The 26,724-nt window shown below is 40.3% G+C and overlaps 2 protein-coding genes across 6 annotated transcripts in view; both read right to left on the reverse strand.

Moving 5' to 3' along the window:
• Positions 1–883: 883 nt before the first annotated feature.
• The window catches only part of LOC120717242 (butyrophilin subfamily 2 member A2-like), a 52,577-nt gene continuing 26,736 nt past the window's right edge, over positions 884–26,724 (reverse strand). For both annotated transcript variants that reach the window (XM_040005150.1, XM_040005149.1), the window contains 5 exons: positions 3,434–3,772; positions 3,294–3,329; positions 2,753–3,034; positions 2,478–2,606; positions 884–2,009 (listed from right to left, as the gene is read on the reverse strand). In XM_040005150.1, the coding sequence (XP_039861084.1) occupies positions 1,921–2,009; positions 2,478–2,606; positions 2,753–3,034; positions 3,294–3,329; positions 3,434–3,772 (875 nt within the window). In that variant the 3' untranslated portion in view covers positions 884–1,920. The remainder of the gene's footprint in view (positions 2,010–2,477; positions 2,607–2,752; positions 3,035–3,293; positions 3,330–3,433; positions 3,773–26,724) is intronic.
• Positions 13,010–24,779, reverse strand: LOC120717241 (GTPase IMAP family member 8-like). 4 transcript variants are annotated; one of them, XM_040005144.1, is made up of 6 exons: positions 24,515–24,779; positions 21,350–21,384; positions 18,734–18,787; positions 16,835–17,467; positions 16,150–16,182; positions 13,010–16,071 (listed from the first exon to the last, which is right to left on the reverse strand). In XM_040005144.1, exons 1-6 carry the CDS (start codon positions 24,760–24,762, stop codon positions 13,316–13,318), a joined length of 3,759 nt encoding a protein of 1,252 aa, XP_039861078.1. In that variant the 5' UTR covers positions 24,763–24,779; the 3' UTR covers positions 13,010–13,315. The 4 variants fall into 4 exon arrangements, with proteins under 4 accessions (XP_039861078.1, XP_039861080.1, XP_039861079.1 ...); XM_040005146.1 differs by lacking the exon at positions 24,515–24,779 and adding an exon at positions 24,309–24,508; XM_040005145.1 differs by lacking the exon at positions 16,150–16,182.

Consider the following 26,724-nt stretch of genomic DNA (forward strand, 5'->3'; position numbering starts at 1 on the left):
AAAGTTCACCGTGCCAATCTTCGTTTCCATTTATATTAGTGAGACATTTATTTCCTTTGCAATGTCCGTTTTATTTCTTTTTGGTTTATTTATTTCTGATGTTTGCGCTGTGGACAGTTTCAAAATGAAGCGATAAAAATCTGAGTGGGAGAGGCAGATAAATACAGATCACAAGGGATGAAATTTCTCCACACACACACACACACACACACACACACACACACACACACACACACACACACACACACGGTGAATCACACCCTGAATGAGACGAGCGGTGTAGCGCTATTTATTTACCTGGCGGAGCGCACCACGCACCACCAGTGAATTTAAGAACATAAAAAATCTGACATTTCTTACACGCAGCTTCCGGCTCTCTCCTCTTTAATGTGTTTTCTCTCCTTTTCCTTCTCTCCCGTGGAAAAAGCTTGGACAGCTTCATGTCTGCTGGGACGAGGTGCTGAGAGTGGGTCACTTCTGCTGTGTTTAAATTAGCAGTCATGTGACACTTCTTTGAAGAGCTGATGATCAAACTGAGGCAAAGCATTTAAAAACAGAATGACAACATCAAGTGCATCAACACTTTTCCAAAACTCAAATTAATCCAGATACAATTAAGAATCAGACAGAAATCCTCTTGTTAAATGGCCACAATCATATTATTAGTGGCTCAGCAGAAACATTTACACACAAACTGGAGATATGAACAATACACAGAAGGAGAGGCAGACTTGCCAGATAATTTTTAATAATACAATAGGCTTCTATACACACCTGTGTTTTCACTCTCAGGTCTGAAGGTCTTAGAACAATATTTTGGATATAAAGGGGAGTTTGGAGATCGGCCTGTAGTTAGTGAGCATTAGGGTCAATGTTTTTTTTCCATAATAGGTTGTACAACAGCATGCTTGAAGACAGACTGTATACAACCTGATGACAACGATGCATTCAGTAAAAGTAGGACCTATCATATGTGAAGCTCCGGGGGAACCAGAGATTTTAAGATGATCAATTATAGCAGCAAGAAGAATTGTTTTATTTAAAAACTCTGACACAAAATTTGTTTCACATTATTATTCACCAATTTATTTATTCAGTTCTACACATTATATATAATCCGCCTCTCTGAAAGTGCAGTGAGAGGATCTGTGAGGTTTGGTTGATCATATAGTTTAATACATAAGAACAGCATCTCTTTTCTGTACATCAAAAACAGCACCTGCTTTAAAGACCACATAATGTTGCAGTTATAAATATCCATACAGACACAATAGTTATAAAAGACAGTTTTATGAACACAATGTCAACAGCACCTCATTCATCCTTATTTATATTAAAAAATACTTTGTCTTAAAGTCCAAATACAAAAAGCAACAGTGCTAATAATAACATAAAATAAATAAATCTCATCAAGTTCATGTTCAGGTTACAACAGTAACCAAAGGTTTTCAGGAAGCTTTGGTTTGTTCTGATCACCATCAGCTAAAAGTAACATTAACCATTATTAAAACCAGCATCACAACCTGCTTTACACAATAATAAAATACACAGTATAAAAGAAGCAACATCTGGACTGCAGCTGGGCTCTGAAATATGTCCTCATCACTTTTAACAGTACAAACATCATAACTGTCACAGCTTCTCAGATCTCTGAATAAAAACACAGTTTTCCTAATCCACTGTTAGGATCACAGCAGGACTCTGCTCGGCCTGAACACCACCTCAGGTGTCCTCGTAACTCGCTGCACTTTCATTAAAGCCTTTTTCTGGTTTTGTCAGTGGATTTAACAGCTGATGTTTCACAGCCCACAGTGAGCTCACAAAACAACTGAGACTACAGATGAGTCGATTATGTTGACCTGAGATCCAAACGTAACTGAAATGTACCTTTGTGCACACATCTGTGTAACAGCTGTGATGCTAAACAGGTTCTGATTTGAGAGTCAGCTCTGTGTCACCGTTCTCAGGACCCTCAGATGTCTCTCTGGGTCTCTGTTTCCTCCGAGAAACTACAGAAGAAGAAAAAAAAAATAAAAATAAAAAAATTATATATATATATATATATATATATATATATATATATATATATATATATATATATATATTACATACAGTCAGTTTACGATATTAAATTTAAACTAACTTTAATTTCGGTGATCACAGAGAAAAACGAAAACAGCAGATAAATCTGATAAAATAAAATAAGACACATTTATAGCTAAACATGCTTCATAGAAGAAAACTGAGACATGGTGGCTGTAAATTTGGTTGAAATCAAAATGTTTATTAGTAACTGCAGTTTTTTCATCATTTTTAAATGATAAATAAATCCATAAATCCAAAGTATCAGCTGTAAAACCAGACGATATCTGAATAAAATGTCAACAATTTGAACACAACATTGGTCTAAGCATCTGTTACATGGATGTCTACGTCTGACAGATGTTAAAATAAGTGTTTTTATTATTTACACTTACCTCTGCTGATGTGATATTTGACTTTAATTATAAGAAAATAAAGAAGTAAAGTTGAAATTGCTCCAAAACACATCCCACCGATCCATGAACCGACTCCAGGACTGCAGGACTTCGCCTCAGTCGGTTTCTCTGAAACATTAAATAAAAGGTTGATGCAGCCTCGCTGGATGCAACAAATACACAACTAAACCTTTTAAACGGTGCCAAGAAATCTATTAAAGAATAAAAAGATCTGATAATTACAGTTATTATAAAACAACAGAAAAACAACTTACGATAATGCAGGTAGATCTGTGCATCAGTTTTATGGCTGAGCTCCTCCTGTGTGGCTACACAGTGGAAACGCTCAGTTGTTGTCCTGGTCACCGTGGTGAGGAGGGTGATGTCATAGCGCTCTCCTGTGTGTGACACCTGTGGCTCCTCAGCAGGAAGGATGTTCCCATCACTGTCCCTCCACTCTACTTTAGGCTTTGGAGAAGCACCTCTGACCTCACACTTCAGCTGCAATCCGTCCTCGGTGGTATTAAGTATCCTGATGTCGGGCTTTGGAGCAGCACCTGTGAACGCAGCATGGTGGCAGAGAAAGGGGGAAGTGCTGATCTTTAAAATCACCAGTGTCTATGTTTATCATTCATGTGAAGTAATTGACTCTCATCCAGATAATACTGTCCACAGCAGCACAACAAACCAGGTTCAGGATCCAGCCCAACTGAGGTTTATCACAAAGGACAGTTTGAGATGATCTGTTTGTTTCCTAAACCCAAACTGGGAGCAGCTCACACAGATTACAGACACTTCAATGACATCATCACTCACCTGTGATTTCACCTGATCGATCCTTCAGGGTAAGCTCTGCAAGGTAAAACATTTAAATTTATTTTTTTAAACCACCTGGTTCAGGTAGAAAAATGGTCTTCACCATTTTTCCAGGATGTTCTCCAAAATAAAAGACTCACCAACATCAAGCTTTATTCTGAAAGTTTTCCCTTCCAGCTGCAGATGTGGAAAATCACAGGTGTAGACTCCACTGTCAGCCAGCCTGGTGTTTCTGATGATGATGGAGGCGTTACCAAACTGCAGCTCTTGTGGAAAATGTGAGACCCGTCCTCTGAAGTGCTCGTCTTGACCTGGACGTCCATTATTGTAATGAATGCCTCCATCATACATGAAGACCTCCTGGTTATTTGGTGCTTTTTTCCTCCAATCAAACAGGAGGTATTCAAGGTTCTGATTGGTGCTCAGGGAGCAGGGTAAGATGGCATCACTTCCTTCTGAGACAACCACCGTGACGACTCCTGGAATGAATCATATTTTTTATTCTGTTTTTAAAAAGCTAAAAATAACATGTAGATAACATAGAACACAGTGAGCACACACATGCCATTTCACGTTTACATCATGTTAGTTGGACGACACATTTATTTGTGAATGTTTTTAAAACCTTTAATTTTTTGTTTGAAGCTCATAAGTCATCTGATAGGTCACATGACCCAACCAATGCAAGAACGTTTAGCGTGTGTGCGTGATTTAGCTTCTTCTAGTCTGAGGATTCAGTGTGTGTCACTTACATTTTACAGTTTAAGTTTGTTTCCATCTATTTACTGTTAAATTTATCTGTTTATATCATTTTGATTTCTACAAATGAAACCTCGTATTTCCATGTGATCATGTTTATTTTACTGAAAGTTACTCCTCAAACCTCAACCCTTTCCTTTCATACTGATGTTTGATAAAATTAACTGCTGCAGATGAAATTTAAAGATTGTGATACATCATTAAAGACAAACAGCTGGACAATCACAAACTGTTTTTACCCTCCAATTATGAAACAAGTCCGTGGACCTCATGTTGGTCATCATACTGAAGTCTCAAAGACTAACTGCTGAAAATAAACAAAGATTTTAAAAGCAATTCCTGTTTTTTCTATTTTGTTTTCCCATGTTTAGTACAAAGGAAATACAATATTCAGATGTTCAGGCTGCCACTTGTGCATTAGCAGATATGATTATTGCATCCTTTGGATTTTTGTATTAAAGGTTTTAGTTTTGTACAAAAACATTTTCTATATTCTCTAAAAACATAACAAAATAAACACTTAAAGCTCTAAACTCTGGCAACGTTTTTTTTGGCTCAGCACCACAAAGCTTTATCACTGTCGATAAATATAGAAATCATTTCACATTTGTAAATTCTTTTCCAATGATTAAATAAAGATTTTCATTTTCTGATCTTGTTTAATAAAGGACTGGAAAAGGTGTGACCATGTGATTATACCACTGCATGCAGTTAGCGTCATAAGCTTTGGGACTACTTTTTGGTAACCTTGCCTCTGCACAGCCACAGTGGACTCCGTGCTGATCTTTAAATTCACCAGTCTTTGTCTTTATGTTTATCATTTATGTGAAGTAATTGACTCTCATCCAGATAATACTGTCCACAGCAGCACAACAAACCAGGTTCAGGATCCAGCCCAACTGAGGTTTATCACAAAGGACAGTTTGAGATGATCTGTTTGTTTCCTAAACCCAAACTGGGAGCAGCTCACACAGATTACAGACACTTCAGTGACATCATCACTCACCTGTGATTTCACCTGATCGATCCTTCAGGGTGAGCTCTTCAAGGTAAAACATTTAAATTTGATTTTTTTTTTTTAAACCACCTGGTTCAGGTAGAAAAATGGTCTTCACCATTTTTTTCTATATTTATGCAGGCTTGTTTGCACAACAAAGCTAAATAGCTATATAAACCATTCAGAATCTAAATACTGTTCTTTGGTAGAATTAAAAAATAAGTGTAGTGCAGGTCTATGATGATTTTGAGTGTTTTGATTCTGGTTCTGAGTAAATTGGTGGGAATTGGTGGCCTAAAGTAGTCCTGATTTTGAACTGTTGTAGTCCTGTTTTAATTCCGAGTCAGTTCTGGGTCTGGTTGAATTGTGGTTTAGTTCCTGTGTCTTGATACAGCCCTGACTTTGTTCTGCCTTGCTGCTTAATTAAAAAACTAGTTTAGAGTGTTTTGCATATAAGATTTTTTTTCCCTATATGAAGTCATTCTTTTTTTTTTGAACAAAACTCAAAACACAGCCTAATAAATTTTTAAGTCATTTCCGATCACATTTGTAAATTATTTTCAAATAATTTAAATAAAGATTTTAAATCTTGTTTAATAAAAAATTGGAAAAGGTGTGACCATGTGGTACAACCATAAGTTTTGGGACTACGTTTCGGTAACCTTGCCTCTGCACAGCCACAGTGGACTCTAAAACACTCAGGATTGATTGAAGCGCACACTTTCAGGTTCCATTCAGCGGCACCTACTGTGGTGGAATTACACTGATTTTAGACACAGCAGTTTGGGCCGTAACAAATACGTTACATATACAGCTGTGACGTCACTTCAAAGTTTAGTTCTGAGGCGAAATGTGTTTTGTTTTATTAAACGTCTCTTTGCTCGTCTGAACCAAAGTCCGGCTCACTGCTGTGGGTTCAGTCGGACTCTGTCACGGTGCTCAGTGTGAACTCTACGCATCAAAACACGAACTACAGAGCGTCTTACAGACTGACTCCTCCGTTAGTCATTTCGTCTTGGAAGCCACAAAATGAAAAGTCCTTGTATTCACTCGTGGGTGAGACAGAGGGAGAGCAGATCAGGTGATGTCAAAGAGACGAGCAAAGGAGCCGAGGCGACACGAGGAGAGGACCCGCCCCACAACCCCAAACTGTTCAATTATATTTCCGGTGTTCCAGATCTACTGGCGTTTAGATCAACTGGCGTTGGTCGAACAGATGTGTGGCAGACTTGCGTTTCAGGAGCTACTACTGACAAACCAGCAAAAAAACGCCAAATGTGTCACCTGTGACACTCGTGAGGTTGTCTCAAACACACTCCGTCAGTCTTGATGCTGTTGAACAACAAAATGTTTAAAAATGTGGCGAGTTTACCTGGTGATATCCTCACGCGCGACGCGATCGCGAAAACAGCAAACAATTAACACCACGCCGTTGTTGTTCACAGGACAGCAAGAGTAAACGATCGGGAGACTCTAGTCGTCGTCATCGTTCCCTGGCACGTTTTATTTCTCCGGTTTCAGCGTTTTTGCTGCACAACTAAAGCGAGCAGTTTACTTTGTGCACTAACATGGAGTCGAGTCAACCAGCGCCACCTCTGGCCAAGTGCCACAGCCTACAGCCAGATCAACTGGTGACACACATCTGCAGCACGTTTGGATTAGTTTCATGCACATTTGTACCTTTCAATTGTGTCTGTTTGTGCGTCTGCAAATAAACCATTGAAATGAATGAAATGATATCATGTATTTATTATCAGCCTACATTTGTACAAAATGCCAAATGACATACACATAGTCATAAGAATCACCATCCTGATATCAATACTTTTGCCCATAAGAAAAATGTCGTGAACAAATATATGACACACTAATATTTCACCAGTGTTGTAACATCACATGTCGTTAGCATAGTCTGCCTGTGTCTTCCCTCTGCAAACGAACATTTCAGAGTTGGCTGTTATATACAGTCTGCATAAGTGTGGTCAATCTAATAAACATGTGTAAGGAGATGGCAGTTACTGTGAATGTACAGCAGGTGATTAGTAATAAACAGTCAGACAATGACTCTGACAATCTCATTCAATCTTGCAGATTGAATGCACCTCCTGTGGAAAGTGGTACCACACGGTGTGTGTGGACTTCCCCTGTGCAGAAGGCGACTACAAATGTTGTGGGTGCTAAATAAACAGAAAAAAGTGATCCCTGTTGTCTTTGCTTACTGATTGTTTTTAGTGTTGACAATCCACATTGCTGGGATTGCATCTGTCAACATGTTTGTGGGTAGATGTGGATGTACCAGGGGTTAGTGCAGCCACTCAGCCTCTACTCAATGTGATCATAGCAGCAGGTGCAGATGTGTCACAAGTTAATCTAGTAGTAGGCTGTGGTACTTGGCCACAGGTGGCAGCAGTGGACTGACCTCCATTGGAGACTGCTCCAGCTGCTGTGTGATAGTGGATCTGCTACAAATTGAAGATCATAAGCAAGTTTTGGAAATTAACCCTTGTATTATGTTGAAGAACAAACAATTGACATTGATTTTGTTGCGGGTCATTTAGATCCGTACTGTGTAAATCCACTCAGAATTATCCAAAAACTGCAATAAAACAATAGCAACTTTATTTCCCATCAGATAAACATGTAGAACACAGGCATACAACAGTTAGACTTTCCATAACTATTTTAGGAACAATTTGGTTTTTCGTTCTTACAAACACATTTCTTTTGAACTTGCCCAATGTTCTCAGTTTTTCAATGCTCAACATTTTCAATTTTGTCCACATGATGGACAGAATGTAACTGTGTGCTTTCTGCAGATGTACTTCTTGCATTTCTCACAAAAGATGCTTGTTTTCAAACAGGAATCTTCCCAACTAAGATTTAAAACAAAAGATTTCTACGTCTCCTCCAGTCTCACAAACAGATGACAAACCAAGCGACACACGTGAGTCACTGACTTTCTTAAATCCACTCACTCTCACTGGCTGTTTATTACTAATCACTGTGTAACTGCTGTGAATTCACAGTAACTGCCGTCTCCTTACAAATGTTCATTACATTAACCACACTTATACAGACTGTATATAACTACCAACTCTCCAGCCATGTTGATGGATTGCCTATATTGGCTGGAAATATTCATTTCCAGGGAAAAGACACAGACAGACGATGCTTACAGGATGTGATGTGACAACACTAATGAAATATTGATGTGTCATATTTGTCCAAGGTGTATTTCATTGTTATGGAAAAAGAGAATATTAAAATCATGATGACCAATTGGAGTGGTGATGTCTATGACTTTGTGTATATAATTTGGAATTTTGTACAAATGTAGGCCAATAAGGAATATATGATATCATTTCATTCATTTCAATGGTTTATTTGCAGACGCACAAACAGACACAATTGAAAGGTACAAATGTGCATGACACTGATTCAAACGTGGTGCAGATGTGTGTCACCAGTTGATCTGGCTGTAGGCTGTGGCACTTGGCCAGAGGTGGCGCTGGTTGACCCGACTCCATGTTAGTGCACAAAGTAAACTGCTCGCTTTAGTTGTGCAGCAAAAACGCTGAAACCGGAGAAATACAAAGTGCCAGGGGAACGATGACGACGACTAGAGTCTCCCGATTGTTTACTCTTGCTGTCCTGTGAACAACAACGGCGTGGTGTTAATTGTTTGCTGTTTTCGCGATCGCGTCGCGCGTGAGGATATCACCAGGTAAACTCGCCACATTTTTAAACATTTTGTTGTTCAACAGCATCAAGACTGACGGAGTGTGTTTGAGACAACCTCACAAGTGTCACAGGTGACACATTTGGCGTTTTTTGCTGGTTTGTCGGTAGTAGCTCCTGAAACGCAAGACTGCCACACATCTGTTCGACCAACGCCAGTTGATCTAAACGCCAGTAGATCTGGAACACCGGAAGATGCGGGCAACGATTTGTGACGCATATTTTTTTTTAATCCAGAGTTTAATTCGTTTGAAAATGTCTCAACAAAACATCACATCGCTAAAGTTTGAAAGACTTTAAAACAAACACAGCTGCCTGTAATAAATGAGTGTTGTTGATGACGGTCAGCTGTTGTTATTCATGTGTGTAAACATTATTTGAACACTGTGCTGATTTAGATTCGTTTCTTACCGTCTTCGCGTCCTGTTGTACCTGCAGACAGAAGGACCGCGATTATCAGATTGATGAGTTGATGTATCATGACGGGGAGGCTGTAACAGGCAAACTGAACTATAGCGTCAGAGAAGCTCCCGAAGAGTCCGATCAGATCGAGTTTATTAAACACTAAAAACTACAACTTTAAAACTCTCGCTGTGCACACTAAACACACTTCCGCACAAACACAATGCAACAAAGCACAGGGAGGGTTTTAAATCTGTTGGCGTCACTGCTACTGTAGGTCACGCGTGATTGTGTTTTTTTCTCCTTTGCAGCAGAGCAGCTTCCTTAAACTCTCATAGTTTAGACTGTTTAATTTAAAGCTCTGGTTCCATTTTTACATTATTAAACTTTTTTCTTTATTAAATCAAAAACGATCTCCGTCTCCTGATCCTGTTTGACAATCACGAAATATCATAAAATAGTCAAAAACACCAGGGCAATGTTTTTAAGAAATTCCAGTTTTATCTGACCAACAGTCCAAAGGTTTCATTTGATTTACAAAAATCGAAAATATTTAAATAGCAGTGTTTTTCTGATCACAGTCGTCACTTCAAGACTCCACATGTTTGACTTCCTCATGATCACAGAGCTGAAGTTAGAGACCGAAACTAATCAAGCTGAATCTAAACCCGAAATCTTCCCTTATCCGTGTAACAATAAGATGCTCTCTGCCTTCTGATTTTTCTAAGTGGGAGGGTGGCAGCTTCACTCCACGGTAAGTGGTAAGGTCTGCAGTTGCTTTTTTCAGTTTGTTGGAATGAAGACTGTGAGGATTCAACGCATCAAAACACGAACACAGAGCTTCTTAAAGACAGACTTATCCGTTAGTAACAAACCAGAGATAACAGAGTTCATCACTTCCTCGTTGAAGCCACAAAATTGAAAAGTCCCCATTTTCACTCGTGGGTGAGACAGAGGGAGGGAAAGCAGATAAGTTGATCGTCAAAGAGACGAGCAAAGGAGCCGAGGCGACACGAGGAGTGATCAGGCCCTGCCAAACCCCAAAACTGTTCAATTATACTTCCAGAGGATGCGGGCTGTAATGTTCGAACTTTATTTTGAAAATTGATGACGCATGTTTTAAACAGAGTTGAATTCGTTTGACTGTAAATGTCTAAACAAAACATCACAGAACAAACACAACTGTCTATCTGAATCACCCTTAACCTCTGACTGTGATCATACAGGCTGTAATAAATGAGTGGTGTTGATGACGGTCAGCGATTGTTATTCATGTATGTAAACATTATTTGAGCACTGTGCTGATTAATATTCGCTTCTTACCGTCTTCATGTCCGGTTGTACCTGCAGACAGAAGAAAAAGGTGCATAGACGGAAGGACCGCGATTATCAGATTGATGAAGAGAAGTAACATCACTGGAAGGCTGCAAGCAAACTGGACTAAAGCGTTAGTTAGTGATGTGTCGACGCTTCGAAGTGTGTCGGGTAATCTCGGGGGAGTTTTTGTGAAGCGCGCGAATCAAGCACCCAATGCGCGAATCATGAACGAATCGTTCAATACTCGAGAATCACTTTACTGACTCATGAATCATGATTCACAAGCCCAACTGACTCACTGACTCATCCCTGTTGCTGTTAGCCAGAGGCGGAGCCAGACATTTGAAACACCCGGGGCTTAGCCCAAAAGGGTAGTATGCATGTGGGAATTTTTTTTTTTTTTTGGGGGGGGGGGAGGTAGAAATGACTGAAAGATTAATTGGCTCTGTTTTGAGTTTTGTTCAAAAAAGAATGACTTCATATAGGGAAAAATATATATCACATGTGCAGGACACCTTAAACTAGTTTTTTAATTAAGCAGCAAGGCAGAACAAAGTCGGGGCTGCATCAAGACACGAGGACTAAACCCCAATTCAACCAGACCCAGAACTGATCCGGAATTAAAACAGGACTACAACAGTTCAAAATCAGGACTACTGAGGACTTAACCAAGACAGAACCAGAATCAGAACTAGATGATAGTAGCACTAAAAATCATCATAGACCTGCACTACACTTATTTTTTTAATTCTACCAAAGTCCACTGTTTAGATTGAGAAAAGTTTATATAATTATTTAGCCTTGTTGTGCAAACAAGCTGCATAACTTAATAAATATAGAATTTGAAAAATAGCAAACCTAAAAAGAAACACTAGGTACGAGATACATGAGTACCTATGATACGGTGATACTTTTGGTAAACAACCATTTGACTAACATGTGTGTCTCACCTGCTCTTGTTCCATCTCTGTTCTGTCCTCATTCTCCTCTCTCTCCCTCTCTGTTCCTCTCTCTCCCTCTTTGTGCTGACAATCATCAAATCTACAGTTGAAACCAGATATTTACAAACTCTTCAGATAAAAACACACTTTTTAATTGTAACATCAAATCAGACTAAATGTTTATTTTTTTAGATTGATAAATATAAAAAACATATTTGTTAACTTTAAGAGTAAAGAGAGAAACTATCTGTATTTCTTAATTGCAAATGGCACCAAATTGTATTCAAACTTGAGCCACACTTATGGAGCTCCACAGTTCTTTTCCTGGTGTTTTGGTTGACATCTCTTGATGTTCCCATGTCACAGAAACAGGCTCTGTGTTTTGCCTTATATGCATCCACAGCTGTGCCACCAATTTACTCACATGGACTCTACTAACCTATCAGAAGCTTCTTCAGCTCAGAATGGAATCGTCTGGAGTTTCTTATTAATTAACAATAAACTTAGTGTATATGTACTCCTAAATTTGATGAAAGTGATAAAAATAGAAGCTCTGTCTCTCTTTATTCTGACATTTAACTAATTCAAAATATATTTCAATATTTATCTAAAACAAAAGTTTACTCTAAATTGATGTTGTACAGTAAAAATGTTTTATGTTTTCTCCCTAAAGTGTAAATATCTGGTTACAAATGTGAATATCCTGCTGTGTACTGAAATCCCTCTTGTTTTGCATAGAAATATACTGAACAACATACAAAGCATAATATATAAAATAACATTTACCTGAGTTTTTTCTTTGAAAGAAGCCTCTAATGTCCATTCTTATATTTCAGTACATAACTGAAACCGATTTAGTCGGGGAGGGGAAGAACTGAAAATATGAAATAAACACACGTGTAAGCTAAGACTCTCTAAAGAAACAGCATTGTTGTTGTTCGGCTTTTCATTTCGCCATTTGTTGATTCACTTGAAGAGCAAGTAACGTAATATTGGTCAAGTGATCAGTTTGATATCAATCTTTCGTGATGCACCGTCATATTTACATTATTTGTACGGTACCAATGATTTGCTTTGGTACCTGGTCGAACTTAAGCTCTCCTTAGTATGGCTGGCTCCGTTTCTCCAACAGCGAACTCACAGGCGGCAGCTGCCCCGCCCCCTCGCTCAGTCGCTTAGTGCCTGAGCTCGGATCATACCAATATCAGGGGGGATTCACGCACAGTCGTAAATTCCCACAGTGTGCACTATGTGCTTCGAATATTGTGTGTACTTTTTGTTTTATACAGTTGTCAGCCAGGCATCTAACTATGAAAAAATTACACTCCAAAATACCCCGGGCTTCTGACAAAACAACCCGGGCTTAAGCCCAGTAAGCCACCCCCACGCTCCGCCCCTGCTCTGGATCAAAACATAAACAGACCATCCATATTGAAAGGTAAAAGGAGCCGTCCCCAAAAACGAAGAATACCACCTGCTAATGTGGAGGAGTTGTCACTGCTATTGGATACTTTGCTGGAACACAGTAAAGCTGTGGGTTGTTATGACATAAAGAACGTATGGACATCTTAATTCTGTTTTTATTTCAGTCTCCAAATGAGGAGAAAAGTGATTATGAAAGAGAGTGACAATTTTACCGCATATTAAATATTGTACATCAAAGAATTTACTTAACATCGTCCACCATGCCAATGTCACACATACTGCAGATGTACATTCTTATTAGTCTTATTAACTGTGCATAATCTAAATATTTAGCCAGACTTGTCAAGAACATGGAGTCCTGTACATTTGAATCAATCTCCAAAATATTGGAAAAAAGTTGGACAAAAATATGAAAAAGTACTGAAGAGCTATCATGTTCATGATCAGAGGATAATACAGCTGCTCTCATATTTCTTTTTTAGAGCCTCTATTTCTTCCTCATGCGTTTTCTCCAAGTCCTTAATTTGTTCTTTGAGAGATTTTTCTTTGTAACTGGAGAGTTCATCCAACTGTTTGTAATCTTTACTGTGTCTCACGTCTGTCTGCTGCATTTCTCTCTCATGTTGTTGTTTCAGTTCTTTTATTTCCTCCATGTGTTTTTCTACCAGAGCTGTAAAGTCTTTGGTGTATTTCTGTCTGAACTCGTTGAACTCTTCAGCCTGTTTTCTGGCTTCTTCTTCATATTTCGTCTTCATTTCTTGCAGTTTTTTCTTATAGTTTTCCTCCAGTTCTTTCCGTTCTCTCTCCTCTTGATCTCTTCTCATTCGATCCTCTTCTTTTCTCTTGTTTACATATTTTTCTCTTTCCTGGTCGTATTCTTCTTGCATTTTTGTAAGTTTTGCTTGTTTCTCTTCATTTTCTTGATGTCGTTTGTACCACCACTCACTCCTTTCCTTTTCCCACTTCTCTCGTTGGTTTCTCATCTCCTCTCTGCTTTGTTCCAGCTGTCGGTCAGTTATTTCCTTTTCCTTTGATTCTGCCTTTAGTTTTTTCTCCAGATCTATACGCTTTTGTTCCAACTCTTGTTGTTGAAGTTCATCTTGTTTTTTCCTTTGGCGGTCCTCTGCTTCTCGCCTTTTCTGTTCACTTTTTCTCTGTTCACGTTCATTCTTTATGTTATCCTTCATTTTATTAAGTTGTTTTTCTATCCGTTTTCTCTGCCGTTCAGTTTCCGCTCTCTGTTCTTCCATTCTTTCTTCCATTGCTTTTATTTGTTCCTCATGTTTTTGTTCAAGCTCTTCTTTCTGTTTCTTCATCTCCTCTTCCTTCTCTTTTAGGATCCTCTCCACTTCCTTCGTTATTGCCACCTCAGCCTCTTGGAACATCTCGCTGGTGTAGCAGCTGCCTCCATTTTCGTGCACCATTACCTCAATCTTTGTCAGCAGCTCACTGACCTGAGCCCGATTCTTTGCATCATTATTATTAAAGACATGATATCTGTCTCCACAATCATGAATCAGTTTTTGTACAAATTCATCACAATCTTCTTCTATGTAACTCTCAAATGTTTGACCTTTCAGTTCATCTTTCCTGGTAAATGTAACGATGATGAAATGTTGTGAATTTTTCCCAAAGTATTTCTTGATCAGTTCAACAGTTTCTTTTTCTTCGTTTGTAAACCGGCCGATTGATAGCACCAGTAAGATCACATGAGGTCCAGGAGACAACATGGTGATGCATTTAACGAGCTCTTGTTCAACTTCATTACTGGACAGACTCGTGTCAAACAGACCGGGGGTGTCGACCACAACAACAGGACGTCCATCAACCTCTCCTTCTGCTTTCTCACAGAACTTTGTCACAGACCTCCCGCTGGGCTTAGATTTAAAATGTTCTTTCCCCAGAATGGTGTTTCCAGTTGCGCTCTTCCCACTGCCAGTCTTTCCAATCAGAACCATCCTGAGACATTCCCTGTTCTGATTTCTATCATCAACACACATGGCCCTTTCTTTTCTTAAATCCATTTCAGCTTTAAGTCTTGTGTTAATGTTTTTCTGTTCTACCACTCTCTCCATCTGAGCTAATATGAACATGTCTTTTGTGAAGGATTTGGGTCCGTTATCTCTCACCTTTTCCACAGCCTGGACCAGCTGTGGGATCTGCTGTTTGTCATTAATGTTGAGAACAACAGATCTTCCTCCACAGCTCTCACAGAGCTCTTGGATGTCCTTCTTGTCTTTTAGAAAGTTAACTACAGCTGGATGTGTAGGATCTGAGTCCACAGTGAACAGAATCATGGAGAAGTCATTGACTCGAGAGCTGAATGTGTTCTGGATGGTCTCTAACTCTCCCTTGTCTTCATCAGTGAGGGGAGCCACAGTTAGGACCAGGATGAAGGCATGGACACCCTCAGGATCACAGAGGGAAATACACCTGAGTGATTCCTCCATCACTGCCTCCTGAGGTTTTTCATACAAGGCAGGCAGCTCCACCAGGGAAACCCAACGTCCACACACCTCTCCCTGATGTTTAACACACTCTGATGAGTTGGAGTCTGAATGAAGCTCAGTCTGACCTAAAATGGCCTTGGCTGCTGAAGTCTTCCCTGCTCCTCTCCTCCCACACAGAACCAGGTTTAGAGCTGGCTTGATGAGTTCAGACGTCAGTTGTGTGGTCTCTTCAGTGAACGTGAGGAATTTTCCTTTATTTTCATTCACAATGTCCTCAATCTTCGCCATTAACTGTTTGTGGTCTTCCTCAAACATGTTATAGAATTTTCCTCCACAGTCCCAGAGGAGTTCATTCACACAGGAACTCATTGGGTTGTCATGTGTGTTGATGACCATCGAGTGTTTAAAGGCATTTTGATCAAACAAACTCAGGATGAACTTCAGAGTTCTTCTGTTCTCTTCAGTGAAATTAGAAGGTTTCACTAACAGCAACAAAACGTTTGGTCCAGGAAGGGAAAGACTCACACAGCTTCTCATCTCTTCAATAATTGCTTTCACAGTCATACTAAACATGTCTGGGGTTTTCACCACTGTTACTGGTTTTCTTTTCCATTCTCCACGAGCCACCTCACATTGCTTGTTCGGGTTGAATTTAGAGAACTGAAAGTGTTTTTTCTGCATGATGAATTGGCAGAGCGTGTTCTTTTTGTCCTCACTTTTTCCAAATATCACAATTCTGAGTCCAGGTGCTGTAAATTAACAAAAATACTAAGATTAAGATACCAGCAAGCATATATATATATAAATAAATAATGTGATTTACTTACACTGTTGGGAATATTCGCTGGGAGCTTTGAGTTCTGTAAAAGACAACACAGCTTTATTTCAACAGTACAGGAAGTATGATTCCAAAGTGATTTATAGTCATTTTACAATTTCCTGTTTCTCTGCAACTGACGAAGGTTGCATGGACCAAAACTGTGTAATACAAATAATGATAAGCAGGGCATTTTGGTGAGGTTATAATACACGTCTTTCACTAAGATTTTTTCTCTCCTATGCACCTGTCATCAAATCAAGTGTGCAGAGTTTCCTAAATTTGTTGTTTGAAAAAATGCAAGTACAGAAAATACCAGGAAGTCAGGAAACATAGAAGAGAATAAATCAGCAGAGATAAGACAAAAGGAGTTAACAAAAGCACAGAGGACAAAACACCACCAAAGTAAGACAGAATGTAAGTAAACAGATGGCAGAATCACTTATATATGAACTTAACACAGTAACAAAAATGCAGTCTTGATATATAAAAATAAACAAACATAGAGACAAGACTAGGGTAGACATGGGAAGATAAGGGAGCCAAAAATACAAGGAAATATAATATAAACTGAAACCAGGAAAACCAAACCTGGGAAACCTAAATAAACAGAAACCCCAGGAAATACTGACAAGAGACAAAACTTAAAATACTGGGTCCTAGACCCAGGGATCATGACATAAACAATAACTTACCAATTCCCTTTGTTGGACCAAATGGAAAGGTTGATGTTTTTTCTTGTTTGAGGTTTTCCTGCTCAGAAGTCAGACCTGTTGCTGCATCCTCAAATACATCCCAGACCAGGTGTCCATTGTTCTCTTTTGCAATTTGAACCAAGCGTGTTAGCAGCTCTGCACGTTCAAGGTTCTTCAGCTTCAAATGTCTGTATTTGCATTTTCTGATAAAGTCCTTTAAGGGTTGATCTTCTTTCATGGCACCTGAACTCTTTTCTCTGGGAGCTGATTTCAGAACCAATGAATGATCAAATGAGTGATCACTGAATTCTTCAAGGACTTTGCAGAGCCTCCGATTTTGCTCCTCAGTGAAGTCTTCAGGCTGTAGAACCAACAGGAACACGTGAGGTCCAGGAGCAGAGAGCCTCACACAGGTTTCTACATGCTCCTTCAGTTTGGCATCATAGATATTGGGAAGCAACAGGTCTGGAGTATTAATGACAGTTATTTGTTTTTCCTTAAAGGGTGTCCTGAATTCCACACAGCAGTCTGGTGCTTTTTCAGTACTGAACTTGTCCTTTTTTAGTATCGTGTTCCCCACTGCTCTCATCTCTGACCATTTGTTCCCCAGCAGAACCACCCTCAGCTCGGACACTGGGAAGAAAAGTAAATCACTTATTTCCAGACAATTAACTGAAGAGAAGCAGAACAGGAAATTAATTAATTTATCTAATTAAGTCACAAAGTTTTGTACATATACAAATAGCATAAATAAACAAAGAGAAGAGAAGAGTTGTAAACTCAGAAAGACAAGAAGCCTGCTTAACATGCAAGGGCAAATCATTCCACAACAGGGATATTTTTCTTCCACACACATCTATAAAAATACACATCAAATAACAGATACATTATCACACACAGTCATTTAGGTAGAAGCACATATACGGACACAGAAGAACAGATACAGAGACCTGCACCCCGACTCGCATGCACATGTAACACACACCAAGCTACATGCCTACATGCACCCCCAAAAATAAACACTCTACAGACACACGAGTTACACATATGCCTACATTCACGTATAAATTTCAATTTAGAAACAGTGTCCACATGTGGATTTGGTATCAGTATTTAGGGAGAGGTTAATGCACAATGTGAGTACAGTTTCAGAGAGTATGACATGTGACCTGTGACCACTGGGGGGGGGGGTTATGTGTTCATGCTGGCGACAAATTGTTTACATCAGTGCAAAGAAGGCCTCTGTGTTCAAGTATTACCAGATATGCAACTGGGCCATAGTTAAGTTGATGCTGGCAAATGTTTTGTTGCTATTCTTCACAGCCTGCAGAAGGAAACCGGTGCGCATAACAGGCATATCAAACTGACTGGGAAGTTATAACTATAGTGTAAATGCAATGCATCATTACAAAAACTTACATGTTAGATATTAATTGAAAGGTTATTTCTCCCCTTAAGAGTGGCTCAAGAGTTGGGAGTTCGCCTTGTAATCGGAAAGTTGCTGGTTCGAGCCCCGGTTTGGACAGTCTCTGTCGTTGTGTCCTTGGGCAAGACACCTCACCCGTTGCCTACTGGTGGTGGTCAGAGGGCCTGGTGGCGCCAGTGTCCGGCAGCCTTGCCTCCCCAGGGCAGCTGTGGCTACAATGTAGCTGCCATCACCAGTGTGTGAATGTGTGTGTGAATGGGTGGATGACTGGATGTGTAAAGCTTTGGGGTCCTTAGGGACTAGTAAAGCGCTATACAAATACAGGCCATTTACCATTTAAGTCAGGGAATTAAAATCAATAATTCTTGCAATAAATGCATTCATTTCACTACACAGTTGTTTTAATACCAATGATAAAAACATTACATGGTACACCTCCATCACACATAGATATACATTTTACACAGACTTACTGGAAGGTGGCAGGAAATTATAGCTGGAACTCCGTGTCAGTGGTTTCAAATCATCTGTGAGCACAAGGACAAAGACGCATTTTTAGCACTGATTTTTAAATTATGATTTAAACACCAACTATGGGGGATTAATACTGCTTGTGTGGTGGAGCAGCACCAAAGCAGAAGCTGAAATATTTTCTCATTGTTCCTGATTTGATCACTAAAACCCTTTTCCTTTCAGGGATCTGGGTCTGAGTGACCTAGAATCCCTGGGCAAGGAAAATTCGGCTGCCCTTGTAGAAGCTCTAGCCGCCTGGTTTTTCACGCATCGGCGGCCGGCTTTTCCGTCGATGCTTGCTGCACAACTGTTTGATCCTCCATTACAGAAGAGATGTCGTCCTCACCATCATCACCCCATCACACCTCAAGCCACTCCAGCGGCTTCAGCCGGGCCAGCCGGCAATGGTCCAACAGTCTTCATCACTGCTGTGAGTAAACCTGACTCAGTTGTTTCACTAGATCCTGTCATTAAGAATCTTAACACAGATGAACAGGATGGGACAGTTTCCTTTAACGCGGCCCCGCCTCCACGGACCCATGGCAGGCCGCTGGAGCTGCCACGCCGCGGCCACCGGACCCGTGGCTGCCGCCAGATCTGTGTTACTGTGGTCACTAGACCCGAGGTAGGCCGCCTGAACGTTGTTTGGGGGACTGTTGTGACGCCGCTGCTGGAGGCACAGCTGGGGTTTTGCAATGTTTTGGACTGGGACTCTGCTTACCGGACGATTTTTGTTTCGGATCTTCTTTTACTGCTGGTTCAGTGAATTTTGGTCGCGCAACGAAACCTGCAGCTTCAGAATCTGTGAGATGTCTGCCTTAGCCCAGATGGCGTGTCCGTGCAGTCAGGTAAACAATCTGCACTTTGTGTTATCATCTTTGTGCGGAATCTGTTTTCCAGCTCTCATTTTCTGTTTTAGCTGTTTGGTGGTTTTTGAAATAGTTTTGTGAGCTTTAACCTGAGATTCTGACGTTTTTGAGATAACCGAGCACTCGTGAGTGAGTGATTCCTGGAGGTTGATGGCAGTCCCTACGAAAATTATTGTTAAAGTCCCAGTCACATCCATCTGTTACTCCCTGACAGCCCCTGTTGCTATGAAAACATGTGTTTTCCCAAATCAGCTGGGAAAAACCTCCTTCAGAGGTTCAGCTTTGGACACTAGCGCATTGCTACCACTATGGTTGATCAGAAAGTTCTAGATCAACAATCAAGTACAAGCAGGAGGTTACTTAGAGGCGTGGTATGACAAGTTTCATGAATATATTTGTTTTTGGCAGGCCTTTTACCTCCTTACCATCAGAGTGAGAACAAACAGAACCCTATAATTTTAGAAGAGTCTGCTTAACCTTCCAATTATTTGATTACCGCTCAGTCGAAAGGGATATTTAGTCAAATGTACTAGATGTCGGTTAACTTTAAAGAAATGGAAATACCAAGATGGTGGATGCGTTAGTGATGCAAGTTGATGTTATACTAATTTTATGCTTTGCACAGCTTTTAGTAGTGCTGTTTGGTTTGGTTTTTAATTGTAATTATTTGATGTACAGAAAAGAAATCATCCATTCACTGATCCACCTAACCCCATCCATCCACCAAACCAGCTGTTAGAAATAAATCTTTTAGAACAACCTTCTAAAACCTGTGTTTACATGTGCACACCATCAGATGTTCAGTGAGCTTATGTATCCACTAGGGCTGCACGATTTTGCATAAAATGAGAATCGCGATTTTTTTTTTTTTTTTTTTTGCTTAGAATTGAGATCATGATTCTCTCACGATTTTCTTTTCCAGTATAAATATTTATTGCACTTATTAACTGCACATCAACTTCGTAACAGTTGAGACTGAACATAAAAACAATAAATAAACATAAAAACAACAAATGTCTCACGTTTTGTTGTTGCCGCAAAATGTTGTACTGCTTGAAATTCCGTCTCCCCCGTTGCTCGACGCTGCGTGTATAGAGCAGGTAGTGCAACAATAGAATAATAGTTGCGGGACGGCACTGTGTAGCGCTTGTCTAGGGTGTTGATCATTTTCCTAAATCCCTCGTTTTGCACAGTGTTGATGGGAGCCATATCTTTGGTCAGGTGATAAGTGATAGCCTCCGTAATTTCTTTGTGCCTGCGGGAGTTCGACGGGTATAGGGAAGCGCTGTATAAGGTTCCCGTTATTGATGTTTGGGTGGTTGACCGGGACGGATTTTCTCCTGTCACTTTCTCGTCATCCCTGACGTGCTCTCCGTTGTTTTTTCCCTGCTAATTTTAGCATCACACGGCACAGCTTCTGTATCACGTGGTATAAGGCTCCGCCCTTGTCATTTGTTGAGCAGGAAGAATGAGCGCTTGTTTTCATGCAGAGTACGTCCCGGATCAAAATGCGGTACAATCGTCGTTGTCGTGTTTTTTTTTTTTGTTTGTTTTTTTTTGGAAATTTGGAAATGAGATCGCACATATGTATGAATCGAGATCGCGATTTTCTAACGATTAATCGTGCAGCCCTAGTATCCACCTTCAGTCTGATTTATTTTTTAAATAATGCTTTGTTACAAGGATTTAAAGAATGACTGGACTTACCAGTTCCTGCAGTTGCCATTGTGTGACCTTCACCCCTAAAAACATTTTTAAAAAAGAATTATTAATAACATAATTAGCAAGTTTTAAAACAACAAAAGGGAACTTTTACTTATGTCAATGTTCTGTGATCTGGACAACCTATGAAGCTATGTCCTCCGACTTTTAACTATTTTCACAGAATTTAAAACACACAGACAGACAGAGAGAGAGACACACACACACAGTATACAAGCACACATGCGTATATTACACACATATAGTAATATATGTGCACACAGATGGATGTAGTTGGTCAAGTTCAGTGTCAGCTGACAAGCCAAATGTAAACCAGTGTTTCACAGACTGCTCATTAAAAATGTTCTGCAGCTACATTGGTTGAAATTCAGTTTTCACATAAGAGTGCTGCAATAAAGCTGTAAGCAAAGTGACTGTAGCAGCTGACCTGTGCAATGTGTAGAAGCACACTAAACATTATTTACTGTCAAATTATCAACCATCCGTGTGTTAATAAATTGTCCTGTTCTTTGGAAAATGTTGCCTGCTGACCCAAGATTGGTTCCATCTGTGTTGACATTCAAAACCAGACTCAAAAGATTTTTGTTCACATAGGCCTACACTCAATTTTTTTTTTTTTTAAGTTTTATTTTGCTGTTTTCACTCCCTCCCGTTTTTCTGTATTAGGCACACTGAGTTCATGTATAATGAAATATGCTGTATAAATAAATTTACTATTACCATTAATGAATGTTAAAACGTGAATTAACTGTGGTGTATCACAGGTGTATTTTCAGTTTCTCTGAACACTTCAGTGTGGCCTAGTCAAAGTCCTAAATCAGACAGACTCACAGATACTTGACTGCAGTTGTTGCTGGGTGGCCCAACAAAGGGCCATCAGGGGGTGATCACTTTTTCCACACAGCATCATGTAGATTTGCATTTTCTTCCCCTTAATAATAAACACCTTCATTTAGAAACTGCATTCTGTGTTTACCTTTGTTAATTTTGTCTGATATTTTATTTTTTTGTTAATCTGAAACATTTAAATGTGAAAAATGTGCAAAAAATGGGAAATCTGGAGGAAACACCTTTTCACACTATCTGTAACTCTCTGAATTCACCAGAGAAAACATAAGGTGAAGAGTATGGGCTCAAATTGTGGTCATAAATATTTTGTTCTTGTAAATCAGGATATGTGTGTGTAAAAAGAATTTGTGTGTATGTAAAAAAGATTTGTGTGTGGACTTAGCCAAAAAATATGTGTGAAACTCTGCACTCAAGTTTCAAGTTACAAGTATGAATTTTGACCCTATTTTTCTTCCTTTCATCTAATTGGCCAATGTCATGTCAATCACAAATTTAACTATCCAATCAGAGAACAGATGGGTTTGGCTTTTGGAGGGGTGCTTTATGGAGCTTCAGGTCCTTGAAGGGAATAAATGCCCTTTTGAATGCCAGCTCAGCGTTTTCCTTCATCACCAGGAAGGAAAACAGTCTGTGGTGGTCTCAGTTTGGTGATTTTTCTGTCACAGGTTTATGTGCTTAATACAGTGACCTCCAGAGCCTTTTCAACAGCGCTGCGGACCTCTGGGGGGTAGGGGGAGGGGATACATGATTTTATTGAACATTTGAAGAACCAGCAAAAAAAACAAACTCTTGTAGAGGACATAAAGTCAGAGATAGACACGACAAGGAGCAGGTGCATCTAGTACAGGTAGAGCTGCTGCAAAAACCCACAGAGCCCAGCAGCCAGCGCAACAAATTCTGGATCCTTGGCTTTTAGTTAGCATTAGCAGCACATCCTGCGTCCGATGTGAAAGGACTTTTATGCTGCGCGCTGTGACTCACAGCAATGGTCCCGGGTCAGCCCTGACTTTGTGTTAAACTAATCATAAAGTAATAATGGTATTTCTAACCACTGACATACCACAACTTTATCCTTTCAACAGCTACTGAAAGTTAGGGGATCTAGCATCTCTCGGATATTTATATAGAGATCCTCCAGCTTAAAACTGTATTACCCTTCAAGGACCTGCAGTTCAAACAAGCGCCCCTCCGACAGCCAAACCCATCTGTTCTCTGATTGACATGACATTGGCCAATCAGATGAAAGGAAGAAAAATAGGGTCAAAGTTTCACATGTATTTTTTGGCTAAGTCCACACACAAATCTTTTTTACGCACACACAAATTCTTTTTACACATACAAATCCTGATTTACAAGTACAAAATATTTATGACCACAATTTGAGCCCATAGAAGAGATGGCAACACAGTTAGAGAGCAAGCAACTATCCAAAAGGAAGAATGAAAATGAGACTTACAGGAGGCTTGCACACTTGCCCATCCTTGTAAGCAGCATGTAAGTGTACAAGCTCCAGAGATGCCATAATGACAAATATGAAATCCCTGCATATACGGGTAAAGTTCAGGGACAACGAAGATACAGTGTACTCAATTCGCCTCCCTGATTAAATCTCAGTAGTGGGCAGAAGTTCAGCCCAGCAACTGACGTGCATCTGCCCTGAAATCAACAGCTGCAGCTGCAGGGTTGTTCCACTTTACCGTCTTTCGGTGCAGGCCATGTTACAATAATACATCACAAATATTAATCATTTTTCCAAAATTAGAAGTTCTAGCAGTTCCTGAAAATAACCAATAACAATATTAGATAAATTAAATGGAAATATTAGCACTAAAGTGGACGCATTTTGGGTGTGCTAAAATATATGTCAGTCAAATATGTACGCGGACGTGCCCGAGTGGATAAAACTACACCTCTACGCCATTTTCGTGTCAAATCCGCATTTATCTGAACTCAAACTAAACCTGAAGTCATAAAGACGTCTTAAAATCAGGAGTTCAGTGAGATAGAGAAGCCTATTTCTGTCTCTTAGTTTAACAAAGCTGTTTGCAGCACATGCACCGTTATATCAGCAAAAATGACTTGAACACAAACTCACCCCAGACTCTTCGGTCTGAGACTAATTTGTCCTCTTGTGCGGCCAGTAATCAATTATTATTAAACTCAATCAATATATCCAACGCACTGACTTCATCCAGCTTTTCGTCTATATTTCTTTTTCGTTTTGAAACGTTCAGCTTGATTTGATTTGAAAGCGGAACTTATTACTGCACCACCAACACTAATGAAAGTGAAAGTATTGACCAGGGGCGCGTTCCAATTTGCTTCGGAAGGTTCTTACTGAGAGACGTGACGCGGAAGTACCCGCGTGGTGGCCACAGTAAGAGCTGTTCCAACTCTCCAAACACTGAGGGAAGGAGCTTCAATGCTTCCTTTATTGCTTCCTGTAGCGTAGGATACAAGGGGCCATCCTTTATGAAAAGGGATGAGAAAATGCTGTCCCATAATTCATTGCGATGGATCATCTGACTATTTATGAAAACCAGCGACATCAGTTGCCCAGACCATGTAAATGTTCATTGTAACTGCGTTTTCTGTTTCACCCATAAGCTGCTGATATATTTATGTTTTAACAACAGTCTGTTAAACTCTCAGCTGAACAACTCAGCAGTAAGAATAAATATCACACTGCAGAATAAGTTTTTATTCTGCAGTGTGATATTTATTCTTACTGCTGCGTTGTTGTTGAAGCAGGCAAAACACTATATAAGCTCAAGATTGTAATCTATATTAACTATAAAAAAAAAGTATATTTATTGTTCTGTATAATCAGTGTTCATTAGTAATGTCCTTTGCTTTAGGATTAATTTTTACTTTAGTCTAGGTCAGCTGGAATAAGTGACGGCTGGAGGAAATTTTTACTGCAGTCACAGAAATCCTAAACAGGGAGAGAAAGGACGAGACACTTCACCCGTTGCCTACTGGTGGTGGTCAGAGGGCCCGGTGACGCCAGTGTCCGGCAGCCTCGCCTCTGTCAGTGCGCCCCAGGGTGGCTGTGGCTACAATGTAGCTGCCATCACCAGTGTGTGAATGTGTGTGTGAATGGGTGGATGACTGGATATGTAAAGCGCTTTGGGGTCCTTAAGGACTAGTAAAGCGCTATACAAATACAGACCATTTACCATTTTTATTTTTATTATTCCTTTATTTATTCAGGTAAAAATCTCATTGAGATTAAAAATCTTATTTCTAAGAGAGACTTGGCATCATGGCAGCAAAAGTCAAAAATAAATGCACCACATAACAACATAACAATTAAACCAAATACAATATTCTGTAGATCTCGCAGCTTTAGTAAGTGAATCAGAATCAGAAAGGGTTTTATTGCCAAATTTTGAGCAGGTTTACATCATTAGGTAATTGCTGCGGTACTTAGTGTAAACATACTGACAGACAACGCTTAAATAAACATAAAAATAAAAATTAAAAGTGCTAAGTAGATAGATATATACATGAGTGCAGGTGGTGATCAGTGCCAAACATGGAATGATGCAGTGAACACAGTGTAGGGTCATGTGTCCTGGAGGTGTACAGGTCCTGCAGAGATGGGAGTCTGCAGCCAATCACCTTCTCAGCAGAGCGCACAACACGCTGCAGTGTAGAACTGCATCATCGTCCGTGTTGGCAGGTTGAATTTCTTCAGCTGCCTCAGGAAGTACATCCTCTGCTGGGCTTTCTTTATGACGGAGGTGATGGTGGGCTCCCACTTCAGGTCCTGGGTGATGGTGGTACCCAGGAAGCGGAATGAGTCCACAGAGGTGACGAGGGTGTCAGTGAGGATGATGGGGGGGAGTGGAGCTGTGTGCTTCCTGAAGTCCACAATAATCTCCACTGTCTTCTGGGCATTCAGCACCAGGACACCAGACGTTCAACCTCCCTCCTGTAGGCAGACTCATCCCCGTCCAAGATGACAATAACGCGTCATCTGCAAACTTGATTAGATTGACAGACTGGGTGGATGTGCAGCAGTTAGTGTACTCGCCCTGAGGGGAGCCGGTGCTGATGGTCCGGAGTCCAAGACATTCTTTCCCAGCCTCACGTGCTGCTTCCTGTCCGTCAGGAAGTCAGTGATCCACCGGCAGATGGGATCAGGCACATTCATCTGGGAAAGCTTGCCTCAGAGATGGTCTGGAAGGATGGTGTTGAAGGCAGAGCTGAAGTCCACAAACAGGATCCTGGCGTAGGTTCCTGGGGAGTCCAGATGCTGCAGGATGAAGTGCAGAGCCATGTTGATGGCGTCATCTACAGACCTGTTGGCTCTGTATGCAAACTGGAGGGGGTCCAGGAGGGGGGCCGTGAGGGTCTTGAGGTAGGAGAGAAACAGGCGCTCAAATGACAGATGTCAGAGCCACATGTCTGTAGTCATTTAGTCCAGTGATCCTTGGTTTCTTGGGGACAGGGATTATGGTGGAGGACTTGAAGCAGACAGGCACATGACATGCCTGCAGTGAGGA

The sequence above is a fragment of the Simochromis diagramma genome, unplaced genomic scaffold (assembly GCF_900408965.1).
Source record: "Simochromis diagramma unplaced genomic scaffold, fSimDia1.1 OVJJ01000498.1, whole genome shotgun sequence".
Lineage (NCBI taxonomy): Eukaryota > Metazoa > Chordata > Actinopteri > Cichliformes > Cichlidae > Simochromis > Simochromis diagramma.